Below are 25,127 nucleotides of genomic sequence, written 5' to 3' on the forward strand. Positions count from 1 at the left end.
AGTATTATCATCATTGGAAACTCTAAAAATATGGCTGAATCATACATACCTACCTTTACAGATACAGTGCATGTAAAATCCAAAGAAAAAGGCTTAATCATATATATATACGTGGTGCATTTAACTACTTTTGCATACATTCTCTAGAAGGTGGTCTGTCCTTTAGTCTTTGAAAAGAACATCTTATAGTTTCAGAAGATACATCATACAAACTTTTAGAAACAAGATGGGGGGGAACTAGTACAACCCTTGCTGGTTGCAATCTTGTTTGTTCTCCACTAAAGATAAGAAATAAGGGAAGTAGCTCCTGACCAACGTGCCGCTGCCCTCACCCCCATGCCCATGAACTGCGCCGCCTCCTCGCTATCACACTGGCCCCCTGTTCATCGTCAACGCTGCGCCATCGCGCCTCACCCGCTTCGCCATCGCGCCTCACACCCGCTTTGCCATCACACCTCACCCACTTCGCCATCACGCCTCACCCCCACCATCACGCTGCGCTTGCACCCCCCCCCCCCCCCCCCCGCCCTGTGGACCCTGCCCCTCCCCGCCCTATGCACCGTTGACCTCTCCCACGTGATCTCCTGTTCTTCCACCCTGTGGCCACCTGCCTACACGCCTCCCACACCGTCATCCGTGGCGGCCGGCGCCTCTACTGGCATCAATAAAAAACAGAATCCAACGCCCCCCCCCCCAAAACCCGCCATCGCCCTCGCCCCCTACCCCCGGTTGCTCCCTCCGTTTGTAGCAACTCAACTGCCCCCCCCCCCACCCCCCCCCCCGCGGCAGAACAGCAGTGTGTTTGCTGGGTTCTCAATAGGAAAGCGCAATGGAAACCTCTATTCTGCGAGTGCCCCCCGATCAAACACCTTGCACGTTGTCCTCTTTGAGGAACAGCTCTTGGCCGTTCATGCCACTGAGCTGGAGCTTAAAGAAACAGCAATTTTCGGCCAGGTAGTAGGTCACTCTCCAGCCAAGGCCCAACTTCGGGACTAGATCCACTCCACGCTGCGCATTGGCACAACGTAGATCGTGGAGGCTGTCCTCATGGGCCATGGGATCTTCACGGTGCATCTCACCTCCGAGGTCAGCTCAGGAGTTAGTGGAGAGCTAGCTCTATGCCTCCACGAAGGGGTTCATTCACATGGTCCCCTGGTACAGGGGCTTTACAGTGGAGTCATTTGAGCTCCACAACAGTTTTCTCCGACACCCTGTCACTTTACTTTTTCTCGGACTCGAGGTAGAGTACCGCCAGTTAGTGAAGGACTTTGGTCGCCTCTTCGGCACAGTCCTCCCTGCCTCCTTCGTGGATGCTGTGACAACTACAGGAGTCCCCAAGGTATAGGTGGCCGTGAAAGACACCAAGAGTATACCCAAGTTCCTGGAGATAGAGGCTAGAGGTCACTCTTTTAGGCAGGAGGTCATTGTGACCAGGCAACCACGGCAATGCCTGCGATGCCATGACTTTGGGCATCAGGCAATTGATTGTACACGCTTCAGAGCCAAGGTGGCTCCGTCAACAGACCCACAGGTAGATGCTGACGGCTTCACACGGGTCTAGAGACGACAGAGAGGGAGACGGCAAGGGGGGGGGGGGGGGGGGGGGGGGGGGCACAGCTAGCTCCGAGACAAAACCTTGTTAGCAGGGAGCAGGAGGGCGAGCGACGCCCCCTCGGCAGAGCACTCTGCAGCCCCCCCCCCCCTGCTTGCCCCACCCGACAAGGCCGCAGCCCCCCACGTCCACCACTCGCGCCACAGACTACCGCACCGGAGACCCCACATCCCCCACACCCACCCTCCCCCATCTCCCATGCTCACCCCACTAACCCGAACCCACGCCCCCCCACCCGCCATGCACCTCTGCCCATCCCACCATCCCTTGATCTTTTCCCCTCCACCACCTCCCCTGGCGAGCACCCCCTCCCCCCCGATCCACCCCCAGTTCTTGTGATTCCCCCCAGAACCACCCCCCCTCTCACAGGAGGTGATGAGCCCCACAAGCCTACATCCTCCTCACACCAGCAATTCTCCCCCTCCCATACAGCCACCAGCTCATCTACCCTTGCCGCTAGTGACATTTTTCCAAGACAAGCACAACTGTTGCCACAGGAGTTCTTCCGCAGTGGCCCATGGTCCTACCTGAGAGTTGCGAAGCGTGGGGAGTTTCCACTACCTCTAGAGGTGGGGATCTTCGTGGTTCGCAAGTCAAAGAGGGGCAAGGTCCATCTACTAGTACCACCGGATGGACCAAACTACGCATTCTTCTTTCAGTCCTCCCACTCAGGGGTTTGGACGACGACACAGATAGAGAAGTTAAAGAGTCAGGTGGAGGATCGCATCTCCCAGTGGATGGGAGACAAAGGACTAGCATTGTTCATGCAACAATGGCCTGGGTGCATGATGGACATTAACTGGTGGGCTGGTGCTAAGGTCCCGCACTTGAGCATCATTTTTTGAGCCCCTCCACAGTGGAAAGCTCCGCAGGATGTGATTGAGTGGCCCCTCGCACAAGCGGCCCGTTTTTACTAGTGCACAGAGTCACGTCTCTCAGCATGGCTGATTGATGCATTGATAGTACCACCTAGAGCATCAATCACACCTATGGGGGATTGGAGTTCTCCATCCAGACCTGCGGCAAAGCGCACGTGCACGCCTCATAGTTTCTCCTCCTCATCAGCAACTTCCACATCGAATAGATGCCTATTCGGTTAGTCGCAAATTTTCCCATGAGCTTACACCTCGCTTCATGGAATGTCAATAGTCTCCACTGTAGTAGGGCACATGGTTCTAGGAAGTTGATAGTTCAGCAAGAGCTGCAGCCTGCCCTGGCCGGACAGATTGACATCCTACTTCTACAAGAGCACAAACTCACGCCCACCCAAGCCCAACGGGTAGGAAAGGTACTCCCGGGCAGCTCTCGCACTTACCGGGAGCACGCCATAGGTGCCCATAGCAGGAGTGGAGCCATATGCACCTCTATCGGCCCAAGTCTTACCACCTGTGTACAAGACCGTGGGACGATAGTGGCAGGGAGGGTTTTATGGATCAGACTGGACATTGGGGGCTTGTGCTTGGGAGTCCTCAATGTCTATGCCTCTACAGAGGTTAGGGCATGCAGTAGGTTCTGGGTGGAGATTGCGGAGGGACTCCCAGAGGTGGATTCCTGGATCGTTGGAGGAGACTTCAACAACCTGGAGGCGTTGGAGGACCAACATGGCAGAGGCAGAAACTACCAGGGCATGGCCGGGAAGCAGCACGAGGCATGGGAGGTATTTTTATTGGCAGTAGGTGCACGCAATGCCTGGAGAGACCCTGCCTTCCACAGGAGGGAGAGGTCATTGGACTTCTCCTAGGGATACAGGCGTTTGGGTGGAGCCCTGCTGGAGCAGTTGGACAGATTTTATGTGGGGGGGTGGGGAGGCTTCCGTGGAAGCTAGATAGGGCAGTTGGCAAGCACCACGTTGTCCGATCACTGCCCGGTTCTCCTGGCACTAGACCCCCTAGTATCTGCCCTAGACACACAATCCTGTCGGATCCCTGACTCGATCTATAGGAGGAAGGAGGTGACGAGACAGATAGAGCAGCTTTGGACTAGGAAATGGGGCAGAAGGGATCGGATCGCAGAGGAGGTTACAGAGATCCTAGCTGAATCGAGCACAATCTGCCAAGAGGCAGCCATACAAGCCAGACAGCAGAGCTGGGAAGAGAGAGCACTCCGGCAGGACCTTGCAGCCATGCAGAGATTACTACAGGAGGCACCCGAGGATCCCACCCTCCACGCATAGGAGGTGCGAGCACGAGCAACCATTGCGGGCCTAGAGGACAGGCACTGAGAGTTCTCCTTCCGCACCTTAGCAGCTTTCTGGGCACGGAAGGGGCATACGATGTGCAGGGAGTTCTTCCAGGTGCACCAGCCTCGCACCTTAGGAGAGCAAATACGCAGCCTCCGAGATCAGTATGGGAGGACTCGCTCTAGCCCAGACGAGGTGATGGAGATTGCCACTAACTACTACGGTCGCCTCTTCCAGTAGGAGACAGCCTCAGCTAGAGGACAACGAGGTAGACAGCAGGTTTGGGATCGCATCCCGTCTCTCGTCACAGAGGAGATGGGATGCTCCCTCCTAGCCCCCTTCACAGAGAAGAAACTAGAAGAGGCTTTCCATACACAAGACTGGCAGAAATGCCCGGGAGAGGATGGCCTCTCCAAGGCCTTCTTTACTACCTACTGGGAAGTGGTGAAGGACCCTCTCCTGATGGCCTTCCAGGAGATTTTCACTTCAGGACAGATTTCCAACTACACTTACTCTCTACACTAAGAATGAAGGGAGGGACCTACTAGTTATCATTCTATATGTAGATGATATGTTGCTCATTCGACCAAAAGAGCATAAAATTGCAAATTTCAAGGATGAGCTAAAACATACTTTTGCTATGTCAGATATGGGTTGTTTACACTATTATTTGGGGACTCAATTCACCCAAAATCAGCATGGTATCATCATGTCGCAATTGTAGTATGTGGATAAGCTTTTGCATAGGTTTAATATACAAGATTGCAAGCCTATGTGCACTCCTATGGAGCCAGCACTCAAGCTGTCCATGCATGATGGCAAAAATATGTCAAATCTTGCAATTTACAGCCAAGGCTGTTGGCTGTCTTATTTATCTTTGCAGCACATGTCCTAACATATGACATGAGCAAGTTTATGCACAACCGAGGGACACTACATTGGCAAGCTGCGAAGTAGAGGTCCAAATTAGTGTAAATGAAATCACTTTTGCAAGTTCGATAACAAGTATATTTCCATCAGCCGGCATCTCCAGATATTTGCAAGGTACTCAATCATATGCTGTATTATTTTAGATTACAGCCATCAGTCAACTCATACGTGGCAGCACCTCCAGCCTTGTAGTGCCCTGGCGCCGTCTTCAAGCTGTCTGTCTAGCATCTCCTTCCAGGCTGCGTTTGGCCTCCAACTGCCATCATCAGCCTCTCCACTATCATTTGGTCCTTGCATTTGATCTTCATCAGCCAGGCGTCAGTCTCCACACCCTCCAACTACCTACGTTTGGGCCTCCATCAGCCTAGCAACAGTGTAGCTGCTGCTCCTCCATCTAGCAACATCTTCTTGCTTGCGTTTGCACTCATCAAGAGCCGCCTTACATCACCACACCCTTCTGCAACTATTGTCTCTATCTCCAACAGCCCCTTGAGTATCTATACACTCTTATATTCGTTTGTAGTATTCATTCACTTCAAAGTTGTGTTCTTCTCTCCCTTCCTCTGTTTGTGTTTGAGTTTTGAGTTTTGCATTTAGGGTTTGAGTTTTGCTTTTTGTGTATGTGTCTGTCTCTTTGTGTTTCTGTCGTGGTCGTACACTCTGTGTTTCCTCAATGCAAACTCTAGCAGTTTTCTTCACATGGTATCAGAGCTGGTGCTCTTGTAACGAGTATCCTGCAGATATTGTGGAGAGCTAGTCTTTGTGCAAGGCACACAATACGCCTCGTAACCAAATCACAATGTCCCAAACACCACCTCCAGTTCCTATGATGTCCTATCAGGCTTCTCTATCACTAGAGGCTCTGAGATGGCATTATGGACTTGGTGAGGAGGACGACAATCCACTTTCACCTTCACCTTCTTTTTCTACTCCTACTCCAAATTTCACTAACATGACAGAGGACTTTGAGGAGTACTATCGCAACAAGTATGGTAATGTTTACACCCCTCTTGCAAGCTTTGCTACCACATTCGGACATACGACATTTGGAGCATCTGGCGATCCATCTTCGTCATTTCAGCCAAGTCCACTGTCAAGTTCATACAACCCTTTTGAGTTGAATGAATCAAAACCCTTGTCTGTTTCTTCTTTTGAGGTGTAGGAATTTGAGCATGTAACACACACTTTTCACTTGCCTCCCATCCCATCCTCTTCTACCTCCACCCTTGATCATCTCTCTTCATCCTTTCAAACTCTTGGATTACACTTCACATCTGCTTCACACACACTAGGGGTTGGATCTTCCATCTCCGCTCCTAGTACCTTCTCCTTCTCTACCCCATTCTCTACCTCTTTGCGCCATGGTACTTCGTTCGAGGGACTACCACCCTTTAACACAGGGCCTCTCACCTTTCCATAAATGAGCACACCCATAGCACCTGGGATGGTTGTGATGGGCATCACCCTCACTACCTCCAGATTCACCTCACATGATCACTCAGACGTAGGGGATTCCATCCTCGGCTTATGGTGCGTCATCCCACTTACCTTGGGTTACACCTACACAAGGATTTCCATCTTCTACTCCACGTGTTCCCATCCCATCTCCACCATGGGCTACTCATACGACTACCATGCCCATGCCTAGTCAGCCCATCCCTATCTATGGATCCACCTTGCACACTACCCGCATGCTTGGTGGGCACTCTGGGGCCCATTCCCAAGTGCACTCCACTCCCCCATCTTACCCCCATTACACTTTTTCACACTACCACTCCTGTTGTATTGGCCAAGAATGCCTTCACGGATAAGACTCGTTTTAACTGGTTGAATTTTACTACTTGGTCGAATTTCACGGATAAGACTCGTTTTAACGGGTCGAATTTTACCACTTGGTCGAATTTCATGCAACAAGTGCTTGAGTCTCAAGGTCTTTCGGGCCTTGTCATTAGTCTAGAGACTATGCCGGACCCTCAACTAGCTCACTCTGACTACATCTGTCAACGGAGAGTCCGCAATGCCACAGCCAATGTTGAGCTAATGCAATTATTGCTTCTTGAGTTTCACTCTCAATTATAGCACTTCCTGCTCGCGTCAGAGTGTTGGAATCACCTTCTCGACCGCTATGCGGCCCGAGATTGTAGTCGGCACATAAATCTCAACTTTGAGCTTCAAGAGTTCTCTATTAAGAAAGGGGATCTGAAAGTCAAGTTGGCTAAATATAGGTGGTTACTCGCCAAGTTCGCCACTGCTGGCTCTCCAAAGTCAGACGACGATCAGGTTACGTTCTTTTTGAATAAGTTACCCAAAAAACACTTCAATTTCATTCACACATCATCTCACAACCTCAATTGCCAACCTTCTAGAAGTTTGAGTGCCAGTTCCTGCGTTCCACGAGGCTGCATGATGAAGTCCACAAGAAATCCTCATCACAACCTTATTCAGAGCAGAGGGGGTTGGTTACTTCTTCTTTGGGAGGAAAAACCAACAATGGCAAGAACTCGCAAGATGCGAAGACAAGCCAATCAAAGGGTGACTCCTTTTCCTCAGATGGAACCAAAGAGTCTAGACCTATCTAGTAGCAAGTCCCTAAGAAAAACAGGTTTTGCACACACTGCCAAAGAGCAAACCATGTGGATGAGGAGTATCGCTCCAAGGCCCAAGGTCTTCCACCTTAAAAGCCTCAACAGACCGCTACGACTGCATAGTCCAGTGGGGCTACACCTTCCACTCATGCTTCATCTGCTCCTTCAGCACCCGTTGCTGCTGTTGGACATGTGGCCCGAGCACAGCTTCAACAAACAATCTCTTTCACTACCCCTGAGGGACTGGCTAATTGGTCTACAAGTCCCGATCCCATTGCACTTCATGCATCCATCTCACCTTTCTCTCCACCTCATCAAGCATTTCCTTGGCAAAGCTCTACTACTAGATGTACGCAATGGTGGACATCTTCTTAGACTAGCCTATCTCTAGGTCCTTTAGGATCTAGGTCAGTCTATAGCATCCATTTTTCGCACTCTTAGAGTCAGGCCCATAGAATTCATTGTCCTTATCTTTTCCATTCTTAAGACTTCTATTGCATTTACTCACACACATGCACACTCTAAAGGTCTTGGGTCTGACAATCCCTTTTTTACTCTCCCGTCAGGGGCACACATACTCAATAGGATGAAAACTTATGTGAAACCCTTACTTAAATGTTAACTTCCTCACACCTAAAAAGCCTTTTAGAAAAAAGTCCATAGCTGATTCCATCAGTCTTTGTAGGGCTTGGTAGGCCACTGGCAGCTGACGTGCACCCTTTGTCCAATGCCCTGTCCTCTCCGGGGTGACCACTTGGGCTCCCTTGGTAAAATAACCATCATCTCTGCAGTCTTAGTAGGCCACTAAGCAGCCAACGTGCACCCTTTGTCCAATGCTCTAGTTGTTTTGGGGTGGAATGCCTTGGGATAAAAGATAAAGAAAAAGGGCTTGGCTGGCCTTCATTCTCGTGGCACTGTTGTTGGGCCTGAGAGGGGGTGTTGAGCTAAAAATGCATTAGCTTTACTTAAACAACCCCAAAACGTACTTAATTAATGAATCAAACTTGTTCTTTAAACATAAAAGCGTTCCTAGAGAGTGTCTATGTCCCATAAGCACAATCCCACTTGGGAGGGCCCAAACTTTCTATAAATAGGTATATTTCCCTCCATTTAGCTCATCTCGTTTTTGCAGTTTGCAGCCATCAATCACCTCACACATGGCAGCCCCTCCATCCTTGTAGTCCCCTGGCGCCTTCTTTCAGTTGTCGCTCACTGTCTGACATCTCCTTCCAGGCTACGTTTGGTCTCCAACTACCATCGTCAGCCTCTCCACCATCATCTAGTGCTTGCGATTGATCTTCATCAGCCACACGTCAGTCCCCACACCCTCCCTAGCTACTTGCGTTTGGACCTCCATCAACCTGGAGACAATGTAGTTGCTGCTTCTCCATTTAGCGACATCTTCTTGCTTGTATTTACACTCATCAGGAGCTGCCTGACATCACCACACCCTTCTGCAACTATTGCCTCTATCTCCAGTAGCCTTTGGTGTCAGTGTTTTGCAAATTCCTCTCTTCATAGTTCGACTGGTGGTCACAGACTTTGGATCCGTCTCCCATGGACGTCACTCTCCAACACACTACTCTGCCCTTGAGTATTTGTACACTATTACATTCATTTGCAATATTCATTCACTTCAGAGTTGTGTTCGTCTCTCCCTTCTTCTGTTTGTGTTTGAGTTTTGAGTTTTACGTTTAGGGTTTGAGTTTTGCTTTCTGTGCCTGTGTTTGTCTCTTTGTGTTTCTGTTGTGGTCATTCACTCTGTGTTACCTCAATGTAAACTCTAGCAGTTTTCTTCACAGACGTATGTCCCTACACATGAGAATGTTACAAACATTTTCACCAAAGCACTTTCTCATGAGAAGTTTGAGGCTTTTCAAAAGTCCTTGAACTTGCTACACTTTGGTGATTGATTTGCTATACTTCTAGAGTTAGTTCTAGAGATAGCTAACTTGTGTTAAGTTAGGGGTTTGGTCTACCTTAGACCTAAGGTTGTACTTTCACTCTATCACTTTCAGTTTAGCAAGTACAATCTATCATTTTCAGCTCACATTGTCTACTATCACTCTCTCATTTCTCTCTCCACCATAGTGGTTAGTTTCCAACACATACTTTCACTCTATCACTTTTAGTCACTCTCTCATTTCTCTCTCCTGCATAGCTGGTCAGTTTCCAAGACTTGTATTTTCACTCTATCACTTTCAGTTCAACAAGTACAATCTATCATTTTCAGCTCACACTGTCTACTCTCACTTTCTCGTTTCTCTCTCCTCCACAGCTGGTCAATTTCCAACAACCCGAGTTCACCAATGTTCCGCATGAGTAGCTTGAAAGAAGAACTTTGGGCAAGCCGAATTGCTCATCCCGATTGAGGAAGTATTGTTATTGGAAGATACTACTCAAAACATTCCACTCAAACCCAAATCGGTTCGTAACTATAGGACTAAGCAATCCTCTCGTACCACTTTTCCCTGCTATTTAGTCAAGTGGGAGAACCACCCAAAGGTGGTGGCAACTTGGCAATTAGTATATTCATTGGAAAGTTGCTTTTCCCACTTCATTCGTAAGGCTATTGCTGAGGACAGCTATTCATAAGGGGAAAGAGTTCCATCACATCCGAATGGGTGCTAGTGGCATGGGTCACAATGGTCATAAAGTGATCTAGTGCAAATGCACTAGGGGCACTTTAGGGTTGGGATAGGGAAGTCCTATTTATAGGACTCAAGGCCCATTTGTGCACATCATAGGGTGATCACCCCTCTTGGACTTTAGCCTATTGGTGATGAGCCCGTACACTGGGATAGTGTGGGCTGGTCGTATAGGATGCAATGTTGGCCCCAAGCCATTCAGCTCTTCAGTTGGGAGGTGAGTCTAACATCCATTCCCTTTCTGTTCTTCATTGTGGATACGGCTTGGGTCACATCTCGTGTGCAAGTTGGATCCTAGGGGGACATCTCAAGTGCTACTCCCAAGAAAGTAATATTAGTTTTAATGTTAGGCCATGGTCCCATTAAGATGAAATAGCTGTGTAGCATTGTTTCAATAATATTTTAAGTACACCTTGGTAACTAAAGGAAACATGAGCAATGAAAAATATTCAGGTATGAAACCAACAAAAAATGTGTCAAATACAAGTAAAGAGCTTCAACTTTATGAAGCTAAGTTGATAGTATTTAGTACAAAAACCATTTTCCTTGGCTTCTTTGCTATTTGCCTAAAGGACACAAGCATACATAAAAGTTTGTCCATAGCACACACCAAGATGAAGAAACTACATAACAGTAAATTCAAATACCTTCCAGCTATACATTTTGAAAAGTAGCTGCTCCAAAATTGGCCATGTTGGAAGCCCTTGACGAAGCCGGTCTATCCCCATATTAGAGGCAAAGCCACAGTAAAGAATACGCCTGCAGTTCACAATGAGTATGCTTAGTCCGGCAAGCTTACAAGTAGATCACAGAACTACTGAAAGACTGAGGTCAAACTTACGCAAGCTCTAAGTTAGTCCTGAAACTTTCATCATGTTCTATAACCTCTCCACCAGCACCTCCTGTGAACATCTTAGCTTCAGGACATTTGGGTTCTGTAGCAACCTTATTCCTTTTATCATGTGATGCAATATCATTTGCAAAAGAATCCTCACCCCATCCTAGCTTGATTTTAGAATCTGATGGTGAGCTAAGGACAACAAGATCAAAAACATGTCGTAACTGAGGTAAAACATTAACAGCTGTTGCGTCAGGCCCAATATGCTCGCAGCTTGATAGTATGACTTTTGCTGCATGCTGCAAATTTAGGAAGAAAACACATATGGTGGTTCAGAGGAGACTAGACAGATAAAATTTGACTGTAGCTAAGAACAAAGGGGCTGATGTGACAAAGGGAAAACCTGACGCAATGTGTTTGTCATCGATGAGTGCAACAGCAATGCTACAAGTATATTATGAGGTTCCTACACAGAAGTCCTGAATTAGACATGTCTCTGATGGCATACTTGCTGCTTTTCACACCTCAAACATTAACTGATATAAGCACCAACTTATAAGATTAGCACTTCCATCAAAAATTAATCATGAAAAGGAAACTAGAAAGCTTAACATATAATGCTTGACACAAGTGTGTTCAACACCGCCAAACAATGGGTGACAACTCTGGAAGAAGGCAATAGGCAATGGAGGAGTTGTGGAAGGAGTGGCAGCTGTCACAAAGGTAGGGCCATCATGTGGATCAAGGCTGATGGCTGAAATCTGCACGCAAGGGTGAGAACTTGCACAAAAGGAATGAGACTGAATGGTGGGCAGCCTATGTATTATAGATGTTAAAAAGTGCCCCTAAAGGATTAGGGTTTTGAGAGACCATTGAAACTCTGTCAAACCGTGCCCTTTTTTTGTGTTTTGATTAATTAAGCGTGTTTTGGGGTTGTTTAAGGATGCTAATTAACTATAAAACATGTTTTAGCTCAATATCCCCTCTTAGGCCCAAAATTGAGCCGAAAAGAAAAGGCCAACAATGTTTACCCCAAGGGATCCCACCCCAAAGTACCTAGGGTGTTAGACAAAGGGTGCACGTTAGTTGCACAATGGTCTAAACAAGACCAAAGAGGTGATGGTTATCTTACCAAGGGAGTCCAAGTAGTCACCCCAAAGAGGGCAAGGGATCAGACAAAGGGTGCACATCGGTTGCCCAATGGCCTACCAAGACCTACAAAGGCAAATGGAACCACATTGAACTTCTTTTTTTAATTTTATGGATTGTGGCCGATTAAGTAACAATGACCTAGAAGACGGGAGTAGGGATGGTACACCCAATACATCACAAAACAATATAAGCTTACCCATCCTCAAGAATGTCAATAACAAGGGAAAGGTGATGAAGTATCACGTGAAGAAGGATGGTGGTGTAATCCACCAATGGAAACAACTTAGAATCCATCTAGTGGTGCTCTGCACAATGGGATGCATAGTATGCCACATGCTAAAGAATACTTGTATAGTAGGTGCCACTTAGACAGTGTCCATTGTGGGAAAATTGTTCACTTGCCCGAGCGCCCTAGTACAAAGATGATGAAATCATGCCATGCTTAGAGAAAGGTACAACAAGGAGGGAAAGTCGATGTTGAAGATAAGTGCCGAAACATGTAGAATTCCAAGAAGGCTAGGAACCCCCTCTCAACCTGGATGTCAATGCTGAAGAAGGAAGAGGAGCCCGAAGATATCAGTCTTTCTGTGATGCTGAGAACCAGGTGGATGAAGATGATGAAGTATCACCACTTGCAGAGCAAGGATAGAAGTCGCTGCCATGATAGCATCGAGAGACGTTACACGATCCGCCAAGGGAGGGGAAGCCTCCATGCTGGTAAAAGAGCAAAACTCCAAGGAGATGAAACCATGAAAGAAACGGCGCTCAGCTCCTGTCTCCAGGTCGGGAAGGACTAGTATAAACCTCCTTGTTAGCCCTACATTGAAATACAAAACCTTGCAAAAGAGATCAAAATTTGCAAGCACAAAGGTGAGTAATGAGATGCTCCAAAAAGTAAAACTAAAATTAAAGGAAAGCAAAGGTAAGTGCAATGCAATGAGTATGTGAGTATGCAATGGAAGTCTAAAAAGGGAAAGGCTAAGTATATGGCCACTATCGCTTACGTCAGGGTGGGAAAATGAACCTAGAAGGTGGAGTGGATACCCTAGGAATGAATATGTAAAGTGCAATAGGTGAGTCACTAGCAAACCAACCAACAAATCCTTTAGGAGTAGTAAAGAATATACGCTACTAAGGGTGCTTGCATACCACATGTCCACTATCCACTTGGGCAAATGGAGTAGAGGGTGCAACAACGGGAGGCATAGCCCTACTTGACTCGCTAGCCAGATGAAAGTAGTCATAGCAGTCTATTGTGGTTCTCTAGGTGGAAGACCCTAGAACTTGGTATGACACTTCTCGTCCACATGGCCCGACCTTTGGCAATGTATGCAAAACCTATTTTTCTTAGGAATTTTCTACCAAAGGGGCCATGTTTCTTTAGTTTCATATCGGAGAAAGAGATGTCACCCTTGCTTTGGCTTACCCTCACATCTTGCGAGTTCTAGCCACTGTTGGTTTTTCCTCCTGAAGAAGAGGCAACTAATCCTTGCCCCTTTGAATGGATGTGACTTCTTGTGGACTTGATCGTATAGTCTCTCATAACGCAAAAACTAACACTCCAAATTGTAGAAGGTCGGTAATCTAGGTAGTAAGATAATGTGCTAGATAAAATGGAAGTATTTTTCTAGCAACTTATTCAAGAAAGACGTGACCTAACAACTTCGGGGAGCCAGTAGTGGTAAAACTTAGCTGGTAACCACTAATATTCGGCCAACTTGACTTGCATATCATCCCCTTAACAGGAAACTCCTGAATCTCAAAATCGAGATTGATACGTTGAGTGCGATCTCCTGCCGAATAGCGGTCAATAAGATGACTCCAATACTCAAATGTGAGGGGAAAATGCCATAACTGAGAGTGGAATTCAAGAAGCAACCCCCGCATTAACTCAAAATTGGCCGTAGCATTATGGGCTCTCCATTAACGGATGTGATCAAGGTGAGCTATTCGAGGGTCCACCATAGGCTCGGTACCAACAACGAGGTCCCAAAGACCCTAAGATTCAAGAGCTTGTTGCATGAAGTTTGACCAAGTGGTAAAATTCGACACATTAAAACATGTCTTATGCGTGAAGACACTCTTGGTCGTTGCAATAGGAGTGGTAGTAATGGGAGACAGAGAAGGTGTGTAATGGGGGGTGGATACGGGAAAATAGGGAGGGAAAGTGAAGTATACTTAGAAAGTAATCCCAGAGTGCCCACCATGCATATGAGAAGTGTGCACAGTGGTTCCAAATGTAGGCATGGGCGGACTAGACATGCGCATGAAACCTACATGAGAAGCCCATGCTGGAGGGATAAGAACTTGTGGAGTAGAGAATGGAAATCCTTACATAGGAGTGACCCAAGGGATGTGTGACAAGAGTCCATAAGCAGAGGATGGATATCCCTACGCCTGAAAGGTTGTGTGAAACCGGTCTATGACTCACATAAGCGGTAGTCCCTTACAATTAATACTTGGTCTTTTCACATACATACACAAACAGAGACCTCACTCCCTCACTCAACACCAAATCGGCCCCAAAGTCTGGTACCCCTTTCGGTATTTCTTTATCAATTAAAAGATAGAAAGTTACAAAAATAAAATGTTCCAAAGTGCAAAACCTGTGAACAGTTGGCTTTCATCTTTTCTCAACAAATTTCAACTACATAAGGACAATACAGCATATCCAGAACAACATCCCAAGTAGGAAAACACTTTCTGTGGGCATAACTCAATAAATCAAGTGCAGAATTGCAATCTACACAACTCTATATTTACTGTTTTTACCTGTTCTCAGCCTTATTCCATTCCAGATCTGTTCCATACCAGTTGGACTACAAACCCTTTGACCCTGGCATCATTCGAGCAATAAAACAGTCTAACAAACAGCACTAAATCAGAGCTGAAAACCCTGTTCCCGTGTGGCGTGGTCATCACTTTCTTTAGTTGCTACATTGGAGAGGCAATCAACTGCTCCTAAACCTGGACACTGAGGCTCTTGCCTCAGCAAAAGTGCAAAGAAAACACAGAACTGTACATTCGATGGAATCAGCCCATCATGTAGAGCATTTCCTCTAAGAATAGAGAGAGAGTTGACCAGAGGGAGCGAGCTCTACCTCCGTACATGAGTCAGAAACGAAAAAGTACTCTCCATAGCTGATGTACTTGCAGCAATCTACCTTCAGCCCCTGAAAGCTTCACCCTCAGATCTGCCCCTCATGCCTATTACGTTTTTTTTTAAATGCTCTCTCTCTCTTTTGGGAATTTGTGCCCAAATTGTGACACATAGCATACATGTAACAATTGTCCCGTTTAAACCTTCCGGTCTAAAATTCTCCATGATCGGTGCAAAATTTGACCTCCGCACAAACCAGAGAATTAATCCTCGTGCAAAAACGAAAAATAATGATGCGAACAGATTCTAGGGTCCAAGAATAGTAACTCCCTAAATTTTAGGGATGGTGACCCCTGCATTTCTCAAGTTGCTCTGAGCAACTTTTATCATTGCAACCACATGAAAAAGTGTAATGTGGCTCAGTTACAGTGACTTTTATTCCGTGAGCATTCTCACATGAGCATCTTCTATCTTGGCTAGGCTCATTGCCCTACACCCTCTCCAGTGGCTAAGCACATAGTCCCAAACCACTGGCATTCTATTCTTCAGTGCCCATTCAATATGGAACCGATCCCAAGACTCAGACAAACCATTAGTCTAATTTGTCCCAATGGCTGCCTCTTCTGGCCATGCAAAGATCCCAGCTTAATCCAAGAGAACTTTGGGGATAAAAAGCAACAGCAACTAAAGAAAAGAAAAATAAAATATTTATATAAGTAAATAAGGAGAGCAACTCCAAAAAGTATCACCACCTGGTGACATTGTGTGAGGGGGTGGTGAGTGTCCGGGGGTACTGAGGGGGATGCCCATCAAAACTGTCCCAAAGTATAAGAAGGTGGTAGTGTGGGGTTATGTGGAAGGTAAAGTGTTACAAGGTGGTATGCCCCCTAACAATGCACCATAAGGTGTAGCAAATTGGGGGTAGGTAGATTGTGATATGGAGAAATAGAAAGTGCTAGGAGCGGAGATGGAAGATCGAACCCATAGTGTGCTAGGAGCAAAAGTGGATTCTAATTCCAGATTTTGGAATGAAGATGTGAGTAGATCAGAATGTGGATAAGATAGTGCTAAGATGTGAGAAGATACTGGAGATCCTCCTTTATTAAAGTTAACATAGTGAAAACCATCTGAATCCTACACACCATAAGGAGAAACAAAAGAGGGTTTTGGCTCATACGACTCAAAAGGGTTATACAAACCTAACATAAGGCCTAGCTATGATGAAGGAGATGGATCACCAAATGCACCGAAAGTCATGATCCCTCCAAGATCAATGAAGCGGTCACTCTCAACAATCAGTCCAGATGGAGTAGACATCAGCAGATTGCATGATGTTGTGGAGAGCTGCCACCTGACACCAAGGACTATGGAGTCCAAACGCAAGTGGCCAGAGGAGCTAGCGATGGCAAGGATGCTGAGCGCAACTAGAGGGAGGGCATGAGGACAGGGCGACAGCTGTGGAAGAAGGCGCTAGGCAATGGAGGAGCTATGGAAGGAGTAGCACCAGTCGCAAGTGTAGGAGCACCACATGGATGAAGGTCGATGGCTAAAATCTGCACACAAGTGTGAGAGCCTGCACAAAAGGAATGAGATTGAATGGTGGGCATCTTGTCTATCTATAGATATTAAAGGGTGCCCCCAAAGGATTAGGGTTTTGGGGGAACCGGTGAATCTCTCTCAAACTGTCCCTTTTTAGGGTTTTGATTAGTTAAGCATGTTTTGGGGCTGTTTAAGCATGCTAATCAGCTATAAAGCGTATTTTAACTCAACAACATCTTGCACTATGTGAATACACTTTAGCCACCAAACCTTATCTCTTTAGGAAACCCTAATTCATCTTGTTGTATGCCTATAAAAGAGCACCCAACTTTTATCAATAAATATGTTATTTTCTTAGTACTTTCATTCTATCATTGTACCGTCACTTTCTCTTTTCAAATCTTAATATGGTATCTTAGAGCAATGATAGGTATGAAAGCTCGGTAAGTCCTCAACAGTGACGCGCAATGGAAACCTCTGGTCCCACGCCGGTGCATTCTGCGAGTGCCCCCCAATCAAACACCTTGCGTATCGTCCTTTCTAAGGAATAGCTCTTATCTATCCGTGCCACAGAGCTGGAACTGAAAGAAACAGCAATCTTTGGACAGGTCGTAGGACACTCTCTATCCAAGCCCCAGCTTTGACATTGGCTTCACTCCACGCTACGCATTGGCACAACGCAGATTGCGGAGGCAGTTCTCATGGATCACGGGGTCTTCATGACTAACTCACCTCCACGGATGCAGCCTATGAACTAGTGGATAGCTCACCCTATGCCTCCACGAAGGGGGTCATCTATATGGTTCCTTAGTATAGTGCCTTCACAGTGGAGGACTTCGCGCTCCACAATAGGTTTCCTAGATACCCGGTCACCCTTCTATTCCCCGGACTGGCGATAGAGTATCGTCAATTAGTGGAGGACTTTGGATGGCTTTTTGGCACAGTTCTTCCTCCCTCCTTCGCGGATGCAGTGACAACCACAAGAGTCCCAAAGATACGGGTGGTTGTGGAAGATACAAAGAATGTACCTAAGTTTCTTGAGATTGAAGCAAGCAAACACTCCTTCAAGAAGCAGGTTATTGTGACAGGGCAGACTGGTCAGTGCCTAAAATGCCATGACTTCGGGCATCAAGCAACAGATTGCACGCCTTTCAGAGCCAAGATGGCTCAGCCAGCAAACCCACAAGTGGATGCTGACGGTTTACATGGCTCCAGCGACGTCTTCGACGGAGCCTTCACTGTAGATGGAATCTTCTGAGATAAATGGACAGAAGAAGGATGGGTTCGAGGAGACTCCTTTCAGCAATCACGAAACTCATGATATTCACGTCTCTACTGAGAGGAGTGCTAAGAAAGGAGCTCCTCCTCTAAGGCATCAAAGCTTGAGAATTGGTAAGACATCTTCCGAATTTGCAATCACCAAGCAATTGGCAACACAAGACAGAAAGAGAATGTGCCGATTGCACAAAAAATTGTCGCCAACCACCACAAATGTTGCTGCCTTGGCCCAAGTGATGCCGTCTATAGCCAAACGCAATACCAGATGAGGTCATCTCCTCGTGCGGATGCCGCCTGCAGCCAAACACAATGTTTGATGTGGTTGCCTCCTCCAGATGATGCCGCCTCAACAAAACACAAGCTGGGGAGTGTCTAGATATGGTCCCCTCCACTACATTTGATGGTGGAAGGTTGGGGGTTCATGGCCGGTGTCCTCTGTAAGAAATCTCTCCTCCCTGCTCTCAGGTAGGCGATGATACCATGTGAGAGTGCACAACAGAAGAAGGAACATGGAGGTTCTTGGAGGAGACTTCAACAACCTGGAGACCTTAGAGGACCAGCAGGGCAGAGGCAGAGATTACTAGGGTATGGTAGAGGAGAAGCAGGAGGGATGGGAGGTCTTCCTCCTCGCAGTAGGAGCACGTGATGCTTGGCGGGACCCAGCTTTCCACTGGAGGGAGAGGTCGTTGGACATCTCTTGGAGATACAAGCAGCTGGGCAGAGCTCTTCTAAAGCGGTTGGACAGGTTCTATGCGGGAGAGTGGGGGTGCTCTTGCGGAGGCCAGGTAGGGCAGTTGGCCGGTACCACTTTGTCTAATCACTGCCCGGTTCTCCTCACTCTTGATGCTCCCGCTTCAGCCCATGGCACGTGATTCTATCGGATCCCAGACTTGACCTACAGCAAGGAGAAGATGAGGAGGTAGATTGAGCAGCTCTGGACTAGGGAGTGGGCTAGAGGGGACCGGATCGTTGAGGAGGTTGCAGAGGCCTTAGCCGAGTTGAGCAAGATCTGCCAGGAGGCAGCCCTACAAGCCAGGAGTTGGAAGGAGGAGAGAGCACTTTGGCGAAACCTAGCTGCCACGAAGAGACTACTCTAGGAAGCACCATGGGATCCCACTCTCCACACGCAGTAGTTGCGCACACGGGCAGCCCCGCCGGCCTTCAAGACAGGCGCTCTAAGTTCTCCTTGCATACCTTAGCAGCTTTTTGGGCGCGGAAGGGGGACACGATGTGCACGGAATTTTTTCAAGTGCATCAGCCTCTCACCTCAGGAGACCAGATTCGCAGTCTCTATGATGAGTACGGGAGGATTCACTCTAGCCCTGATGAGGTGTTGGAGATTGCCATTGACTTATACAGACAACTTTTTCAGAAGAAGGCAATCTCAGCCAGAGTATAGCATTGTAGACAGTAGGTCTCGGAATGCATTCGGTCCCTTGTCACAGAGGAGATGGGACGCTTCCTCCTAGATCCCTTCAAGCACAGGATGGGAGGTGGTGAAGGACCCCCTACTACTGGCCTCTTAGGAGATTTTCAGCTCAGGACAGATGCCAAGGAGTTTATCGGCAAGTCTTGTCAATCTCCTCCCCAAAGGGGGAGACCGGGTTGGAGTTGTCCCAGTGGACAGCGATCACCTTGTTGTCAGTGGCCTATAAGGCAATAGCCAAGATGATCAATAGTCAACTCCGCCCCTTGCTTCCAAACATCATTCACGACACCCAGACAGATTTGGTCCATGGTAGGAGCATCCTAGACAATGTCTTCACGTTCTTCGAAGCGATCGAGTGGGCTCAGCACAATGGTCAAAGATTGGCAATACTCCTCTTGGATTTTGAGAAGGCCTATGACAAGGTTGACTAGGACTTCTTAAAGGGCACCATGGCAAGGTTGGGCTTCCCCCACGCATGGATCAGTGGAGTCTCTGCACTTTACAAATCAACCACTAGCAAGGTTCTCATTGGTGGCAGGAGGGGCGAGGAGTATTGGCTACAAAGATCTCTCCGACAAGCCTTCCCTATTGCCCTATATATTTTCTTACTCTTTGCGGAGGCAATCTCCTACTTCCTCTGCTCACGTGTGAGCGAGCTACGTGGCCTTCAACTTCCGGTGAGGGAGAGGAGACTGAGCTGCTGGACTCAGAGTATGCATATCATACCGCTCTTTATATAGAGGATGATGAGCTGATGTTGGAGAGAGTGAGACTAGCTCTGGAGGTATTTTGCACTGCAACTGGAGCGAAAATCAATTGGTGAAAGTCAATTGGTTTTCTTACAGATCCGGACTCTAGCACGAGGTGGGGTGTCCTTGGGGTTCAGATGGGTGAGCAAGGGACAAACCATCCGATATCTAGGGTTCCAGATGGGACACAACATTACACCTCCCCACCAGTTTCTTCCAGTTCTCGACTCTGTTAGGCGGAAGCTGACCTATTGGAGCACACTCCGCCTTTCCTTAGCAGGCCGAGCCTCGGTGGTCAACGAGGTCCTCCTAGAGACGGCTCCGTACACCGCCTCTTGTTGGTACTTCTCGTCTTGTGTGGTTCAGCTTTGCCACCTAGTGCAGAATTTCCTTTGGGCTGCCTCAGACGGTTCCAAGGATTCCCGAGCCAAGGTGGCGTGGGCGACCATCATCCGGCATCAATCTGAGGGAGGGCATGGGATCATCGACCCAAATTTCCAGAGCCTGGCTTTTTTGGGCGAGCTAGTGGTCCGTGGTCTCACACCAGGTAGGCACATTTGGAAAGTCCTGCACGAAGGTCTCCAAGAGTACAGATCGAGTTGGCGGTGGATGGAGGCCATCCTTGAGATGGATCTTCACGACTACCTAGATCACACCACCCAAATCTTCGTTACTCCACAGCTTACTTCGAGTGTGGTAGGGCCTTCGCAAAGCCCTAGTTCAGAGTCCCCCGGGATGTCAGGAGGAGATAGACCGCTAGCCAGTGATCTGGAACCCCCAGGTCAGAGATCAGGACAGGATACAGATTGGTGAGTGCCCCCACATCCAGTGGGCTGGCTAGGAGGTTAGCCCTGCTCGTACTATCAGGATGTGGCAGGAGGTTTACAGGATCGGGGATCAGGAAGCATTGCAGCGGGCATGAGGATATCAGTGAGGAGCTAAGGTGAGGAGGTGGGAGATTGACTCACCGATCCCTCAAGAGTGGCTAGACCCCCTGATCCGAGAGCCAGTGGAGCCTGGTGAGGTGTGGGTTGCTAGATTCTCACCGGCAAGTATCCCCTTAGAAGTGGCAGGTAGAGTGGGCGGTGCCCCCTACGGGACTTTCTTCACCATGCAGGATGAGGGGTGGTTGGTTCTTGACAGAGAGCAACAAGATGAGGAGATTGATGTCCTTCCTTGGAGCAGGATTCGTGTGGTTGGGACTCCAGGGAAAGACCTCGAGCATGGACCCTTATGTACCTTGGGAGGAGTTTCGGGAGTGGCGCTTTTGGATATGGGAGAGCAGGCCACTTGATGAGCTGGAATGGGACCCTGGAGAGTGACTATGGTCAGCTACTGTGGTCGCCAAGAAGCCACTGAGGTTCTTGGAGTACACAGCCAGGATTGGTAGACATATATTGATACAAGATGACATGGATTGGGCGCCTTCACGAAGCAGATACTGGGCAAAGCGCAGCATTACGGATGCCTTCCATCGGACTTTCCGGCGTTGCCCATGGGACAGCTGGACACCAAGGAGGGTGTCGTATTTCCTTTGGCTTTTGACACATGGGAGTCTGATTGTTGGGAGTTGGTTGGCTCAAATGCAGTAGGATGGAGGTTGCAAGCGCTACCCACAGTAGCACTTGGAAACTCCAAAGCACTGCCTTTGGTCTTGCGAGGTGGCACAGCTCATGTGGAGAGGAGCCTGCCGTATTCTCCGCCATGAGGCACCCAACCTTGGATATATCTCGTGGGGGGCTTTCTGTTGGTAGGCAGTCAGCCAGGGCAGTCACCTTTTGTATGAGGCCCGGATGTAGGACACGATTTTTCTCATCAAGGCTAGGTCTTGTGCAATGATCGGCTTGGAGGCTTTACAAAACTGCAAAGTATTGGATCCCATAGCAGAGCACTCAGAGGTATGGGAGATCATAGGGAGCCTTACAGGAGTGCACATTTGAAAGGAACGCTGTCGTGCCGTTACGTGCACACCGTGTAAAAAAATCTAGAGTGTGACTTTCTTATTGATTTAGAGAGCCAATGCCATTTTAGACATTAGTGTTAGTGTCCATGGTTCAAAAATATTAGATTTTTTGACAAGTTTTAGCCAATTTTTTATATTCTAGATATTATCTCTTGTAAAAATCCATAAAACTATCAACAATTTCTAGATTAGGATGACATGTAAAAGAAAGCATGTAGCTCTCAGTCAATTTGAGAGGATTTTATGTAAAAAGAGAGATTGGCAAAATCGCGCAATGCGTGATCGTTGCTTTCAGGAAGTGAACAGCACTCCAAAGTGAAAGGAAGGAGTAATCTAGTAGAATTCTAGCCAACTATATTGGTATTTTACCCCCCTTTCGGAGCTACAGTTGGCATTTTACCCCCCTTTCGGAGCCAATGGAAGCATCAGATTGGCGATCTAAGCAGCATAGAGGAAGGTATTATTTTATACAAGTTTTTGTCTATTAGAGTTATATCTTCTCATAATGCTGAAAGAAACTAACAAGCTGTTAGTATTCTTTGTCTTCAATTTCTTCAAACCCCTTCTCTTCCATCTACTCCTCTCCCTAAATCTACCTTCACCCTGATGTCTCTTACCCTCGTGGTGGACTCTTGACACCAAACGCTCCAACACCTTGTTAGGAGAAGTTTATGCTATCAACAGAGGTGAATTCCGGAATATATTTGGGCTGATTTGGGGCTGATATCTTCAGCCATATTCAGAGAATTAGCTATAGCATTGTTTTTTTAATTCATTTCTTACTCTATAGAAGACATCTTGTCAAAATATGCAAGTATTATATGCCCCTATGGCAGGGCAATGTTTGTAGATCATTCATACATGCTTTGAGTTGAATTAAGAGGAGCTTTTTCTCTTATTTCTTGGCTGTGGTAACTTATCCTTATCAGGAACTCAATTTGAAGCTCTCTTGAAGCAAGTCTCTTTGCCCTTCAAGCCTTGTAATTGACTCATAAGCTTTTGTCCCTAACAGTCTACATTGAATGTAATCATGCAAAGTTGATTCATGCTATGGTATCATGTATGAATGATGGAATGCAGAGTTGTTTATGATACATGACATAATATTGTACTTGTTTTTTTTTATTGCTCTTACAGTCAAGAAAACAAGCCTGATTTGAGTTAGAACTTATGAGATAATACCTGGTGATCTTTGCTAAGAACATGCAGTTGGAAGCTCTATCAACATCTTCAAGAACTTGGCTTGAAACCCTTAACCCTTCTCTTATCTCTACCATCTCTGGAGTCTAAGCTCTTGAACCCCCATACACTCTTCTCTCTCAAACCCCTGTAATCGACCGTGATGTACCTCTTGAACCTTTAAACATTCACTGTAATCTACTTATCTCTTGAAGACACGTCTCCATCTATCTTGTCCAATTTTCTTGCCAAACCCCTGTGGTGACCTTCAACCCTACGCGCTACGACAACGCTGTCAGGTGGTTTTAGGCAGGGAGTGCCTTTCAGTATATGCGACTTTGGTAGAGCTTTGGACCTCCATCATCCACTCCCTCCGCGGCCATTGGGACTAGGTGCAGGGTGAGTCTCAAGCTCGTCAGGAGCTTCGTCTTCCCTTTCTGCTCACTTGGGGCGGCCATGACCTGTTCTTCACAATGCAGGTGGGCAGCCCCAGATGGCGATACACCCCCCTCCATGGCTTCTTTCCCCCATCCCCCCCAGATTGCCTTGAGAGGCTTGTATACATGATGGATTTGTAATTTGCATCGGCTCCAGCTAGTCTGTTGGGCACGTGCACTTCATTGTAATCGACCTTCTGAGAAATATAATTAGCCACATTTTACTGGTAAAAAAAAATGATAGGTATGGATCCTAGGGCTTCTCTTGCTGCCCCCTGCACAACAATGGCTGTTCTGCTACTGCTCTTTGCACGATAACGGTTGCCCAATACACACTCAAATCTGGCACAAATTATGCTACCATTGCTGCCCACTGCTCATGCTTTATCGGACAAGATATGGTTCATATTAATAAGTTGCATTTCATGTTAATCTACAGGCTCAGGATCATGATTCGGGAGCTACTGATCATGCTGAAAACTGAAGTCTATTTCAGCTACTGAAGAAGGTGACATATTATTCTCCAGATCATGCTTGATGTTCCTGCTATTCAACTCCTGAAACAGGCACCATTATTTGCTGCCATCCACCTGGTTATGAAGGCACTACTCCTATTATCTGCTATCTTATTACTGCTGGCTTCATCTTCAATGAGCTAAAGTTAATGCTCCTCACTGGCATGGCTCTACACTGCATGTACCATGCAGAAAACTGCCCCCCATTTGCTGGTCATTGAATTGAGGTTCTGCTGCACTTCTTCAATGCTAAGCTACTATGACTACTAAAGATCTCTATGGCCAAAACAAATCAGATCTGTTGCTGATCTCTGACAAAGGTAAAGGTCAAATCTGCTGCAAGACTGATCACGCCTGCTGCATCCATATGAGTTGTCCAGAAATGCACCATCTGCTACCTAAGATCACACATGAAATTACGCTGACATTTGTTGTGATCTGCTGGTCCTTCTGACAGATTCGTGGGTTTTTACTGTGGTTATTATACTCAGTTGTGCTGGTTATGAGCTACTCTAAATGTGGCATAGCCAGCTCATTTGCTGGTGCTATTTTTCCTGCTGCCTCTGCTGAAGATACACAGATCTACAGGTGCCAATCACATTGAAACTTGCATTGCTAAGCATGACATTACTCCTGCTCATTGTGTCAGAATGAAATGGATTCAACTGAGTGTGAACTGATTGTGCCTTTGACATTGATACTCATGATCTGCCTCATTGTCTATATATTCCTTTACTCACATGAACTGCTCTATCACAGCTGTCACCAATAATCCTAATCTGAGCTGAGTTCTTACCACCGTATTGCCAAAGAAGTATGTAACATCATTGCCATTTTCTCAATCCTCATAACTGAGGGTCACTGCTGTAACAGGAGTTTCTCTCTGCCAATCGCCTAGTCTGTATTGCTACTAAGAATCAAATTGATCGACCAAGTTCAAAGCTTTTGTTTTTTGCAAGTAAAACGTGGCTAATTATATTACTCAGAAGGCTGA

The 25,127-nt window shown here is 47.1% G+C and overlaps 1 protein-coding gene across 5 annotated transcripts in view; it reads right to left on the reverse strand.

Moving 5' to 3' along the window:
• LOC148014468 (protein serine/threonine kinase) overlaps positions 1-25,127 on the reverse strand; it is a 138,692-nt gene that overhangs the window by 42,821 nt on the left and 70,744 nt on the right. For all 5 annotated transcript variants that reach the window (XR_015688590.1, XM_087666256.1, XM_087666255.1 and 2 more), the window contains 4 exons: positions 11,196-11,258; positions 10,950-11,091; positions 10,796-10,856; positions 10,602-10,713 (listed from right to left, as the gene is read on the reverse strand). Coding sequence is in view for 4 of the 5 variants with exons in the window: in XM_087666256.1 (XP_087522382.1) it covers positions 10,602-10,713; positions 10,796-10,856; positions 10,950-11,091; positions 11,196-11,258 (378 nt within the window). In the remaining variant the exon portion in view is untranslated. The remainder of the gene's footprint in view (positions 1-10,601; positions 10,714-10,795; positions 10,857-10,949; positions 11,092-11,195; positions 11,259-25,127) is intronic.

Source organism: Lygodium microphyllum, chromosome 25, assembly GCF_053477565.2.
Source record: "Lygodium microphyllum isolate KBCC chromosome 25, Lygodium_microphyllum_v1.1.10, whole genome shotgun sequence".
In the NCBI taxonomy this organism is placed as follows: domain Eukaryota; kingdom Viridiplantae; phylum Streptophyta; class Polypodiopsida; order Schizaeales; family Lygodiaceae; genus Lygodium; species Lygodium microphyllum.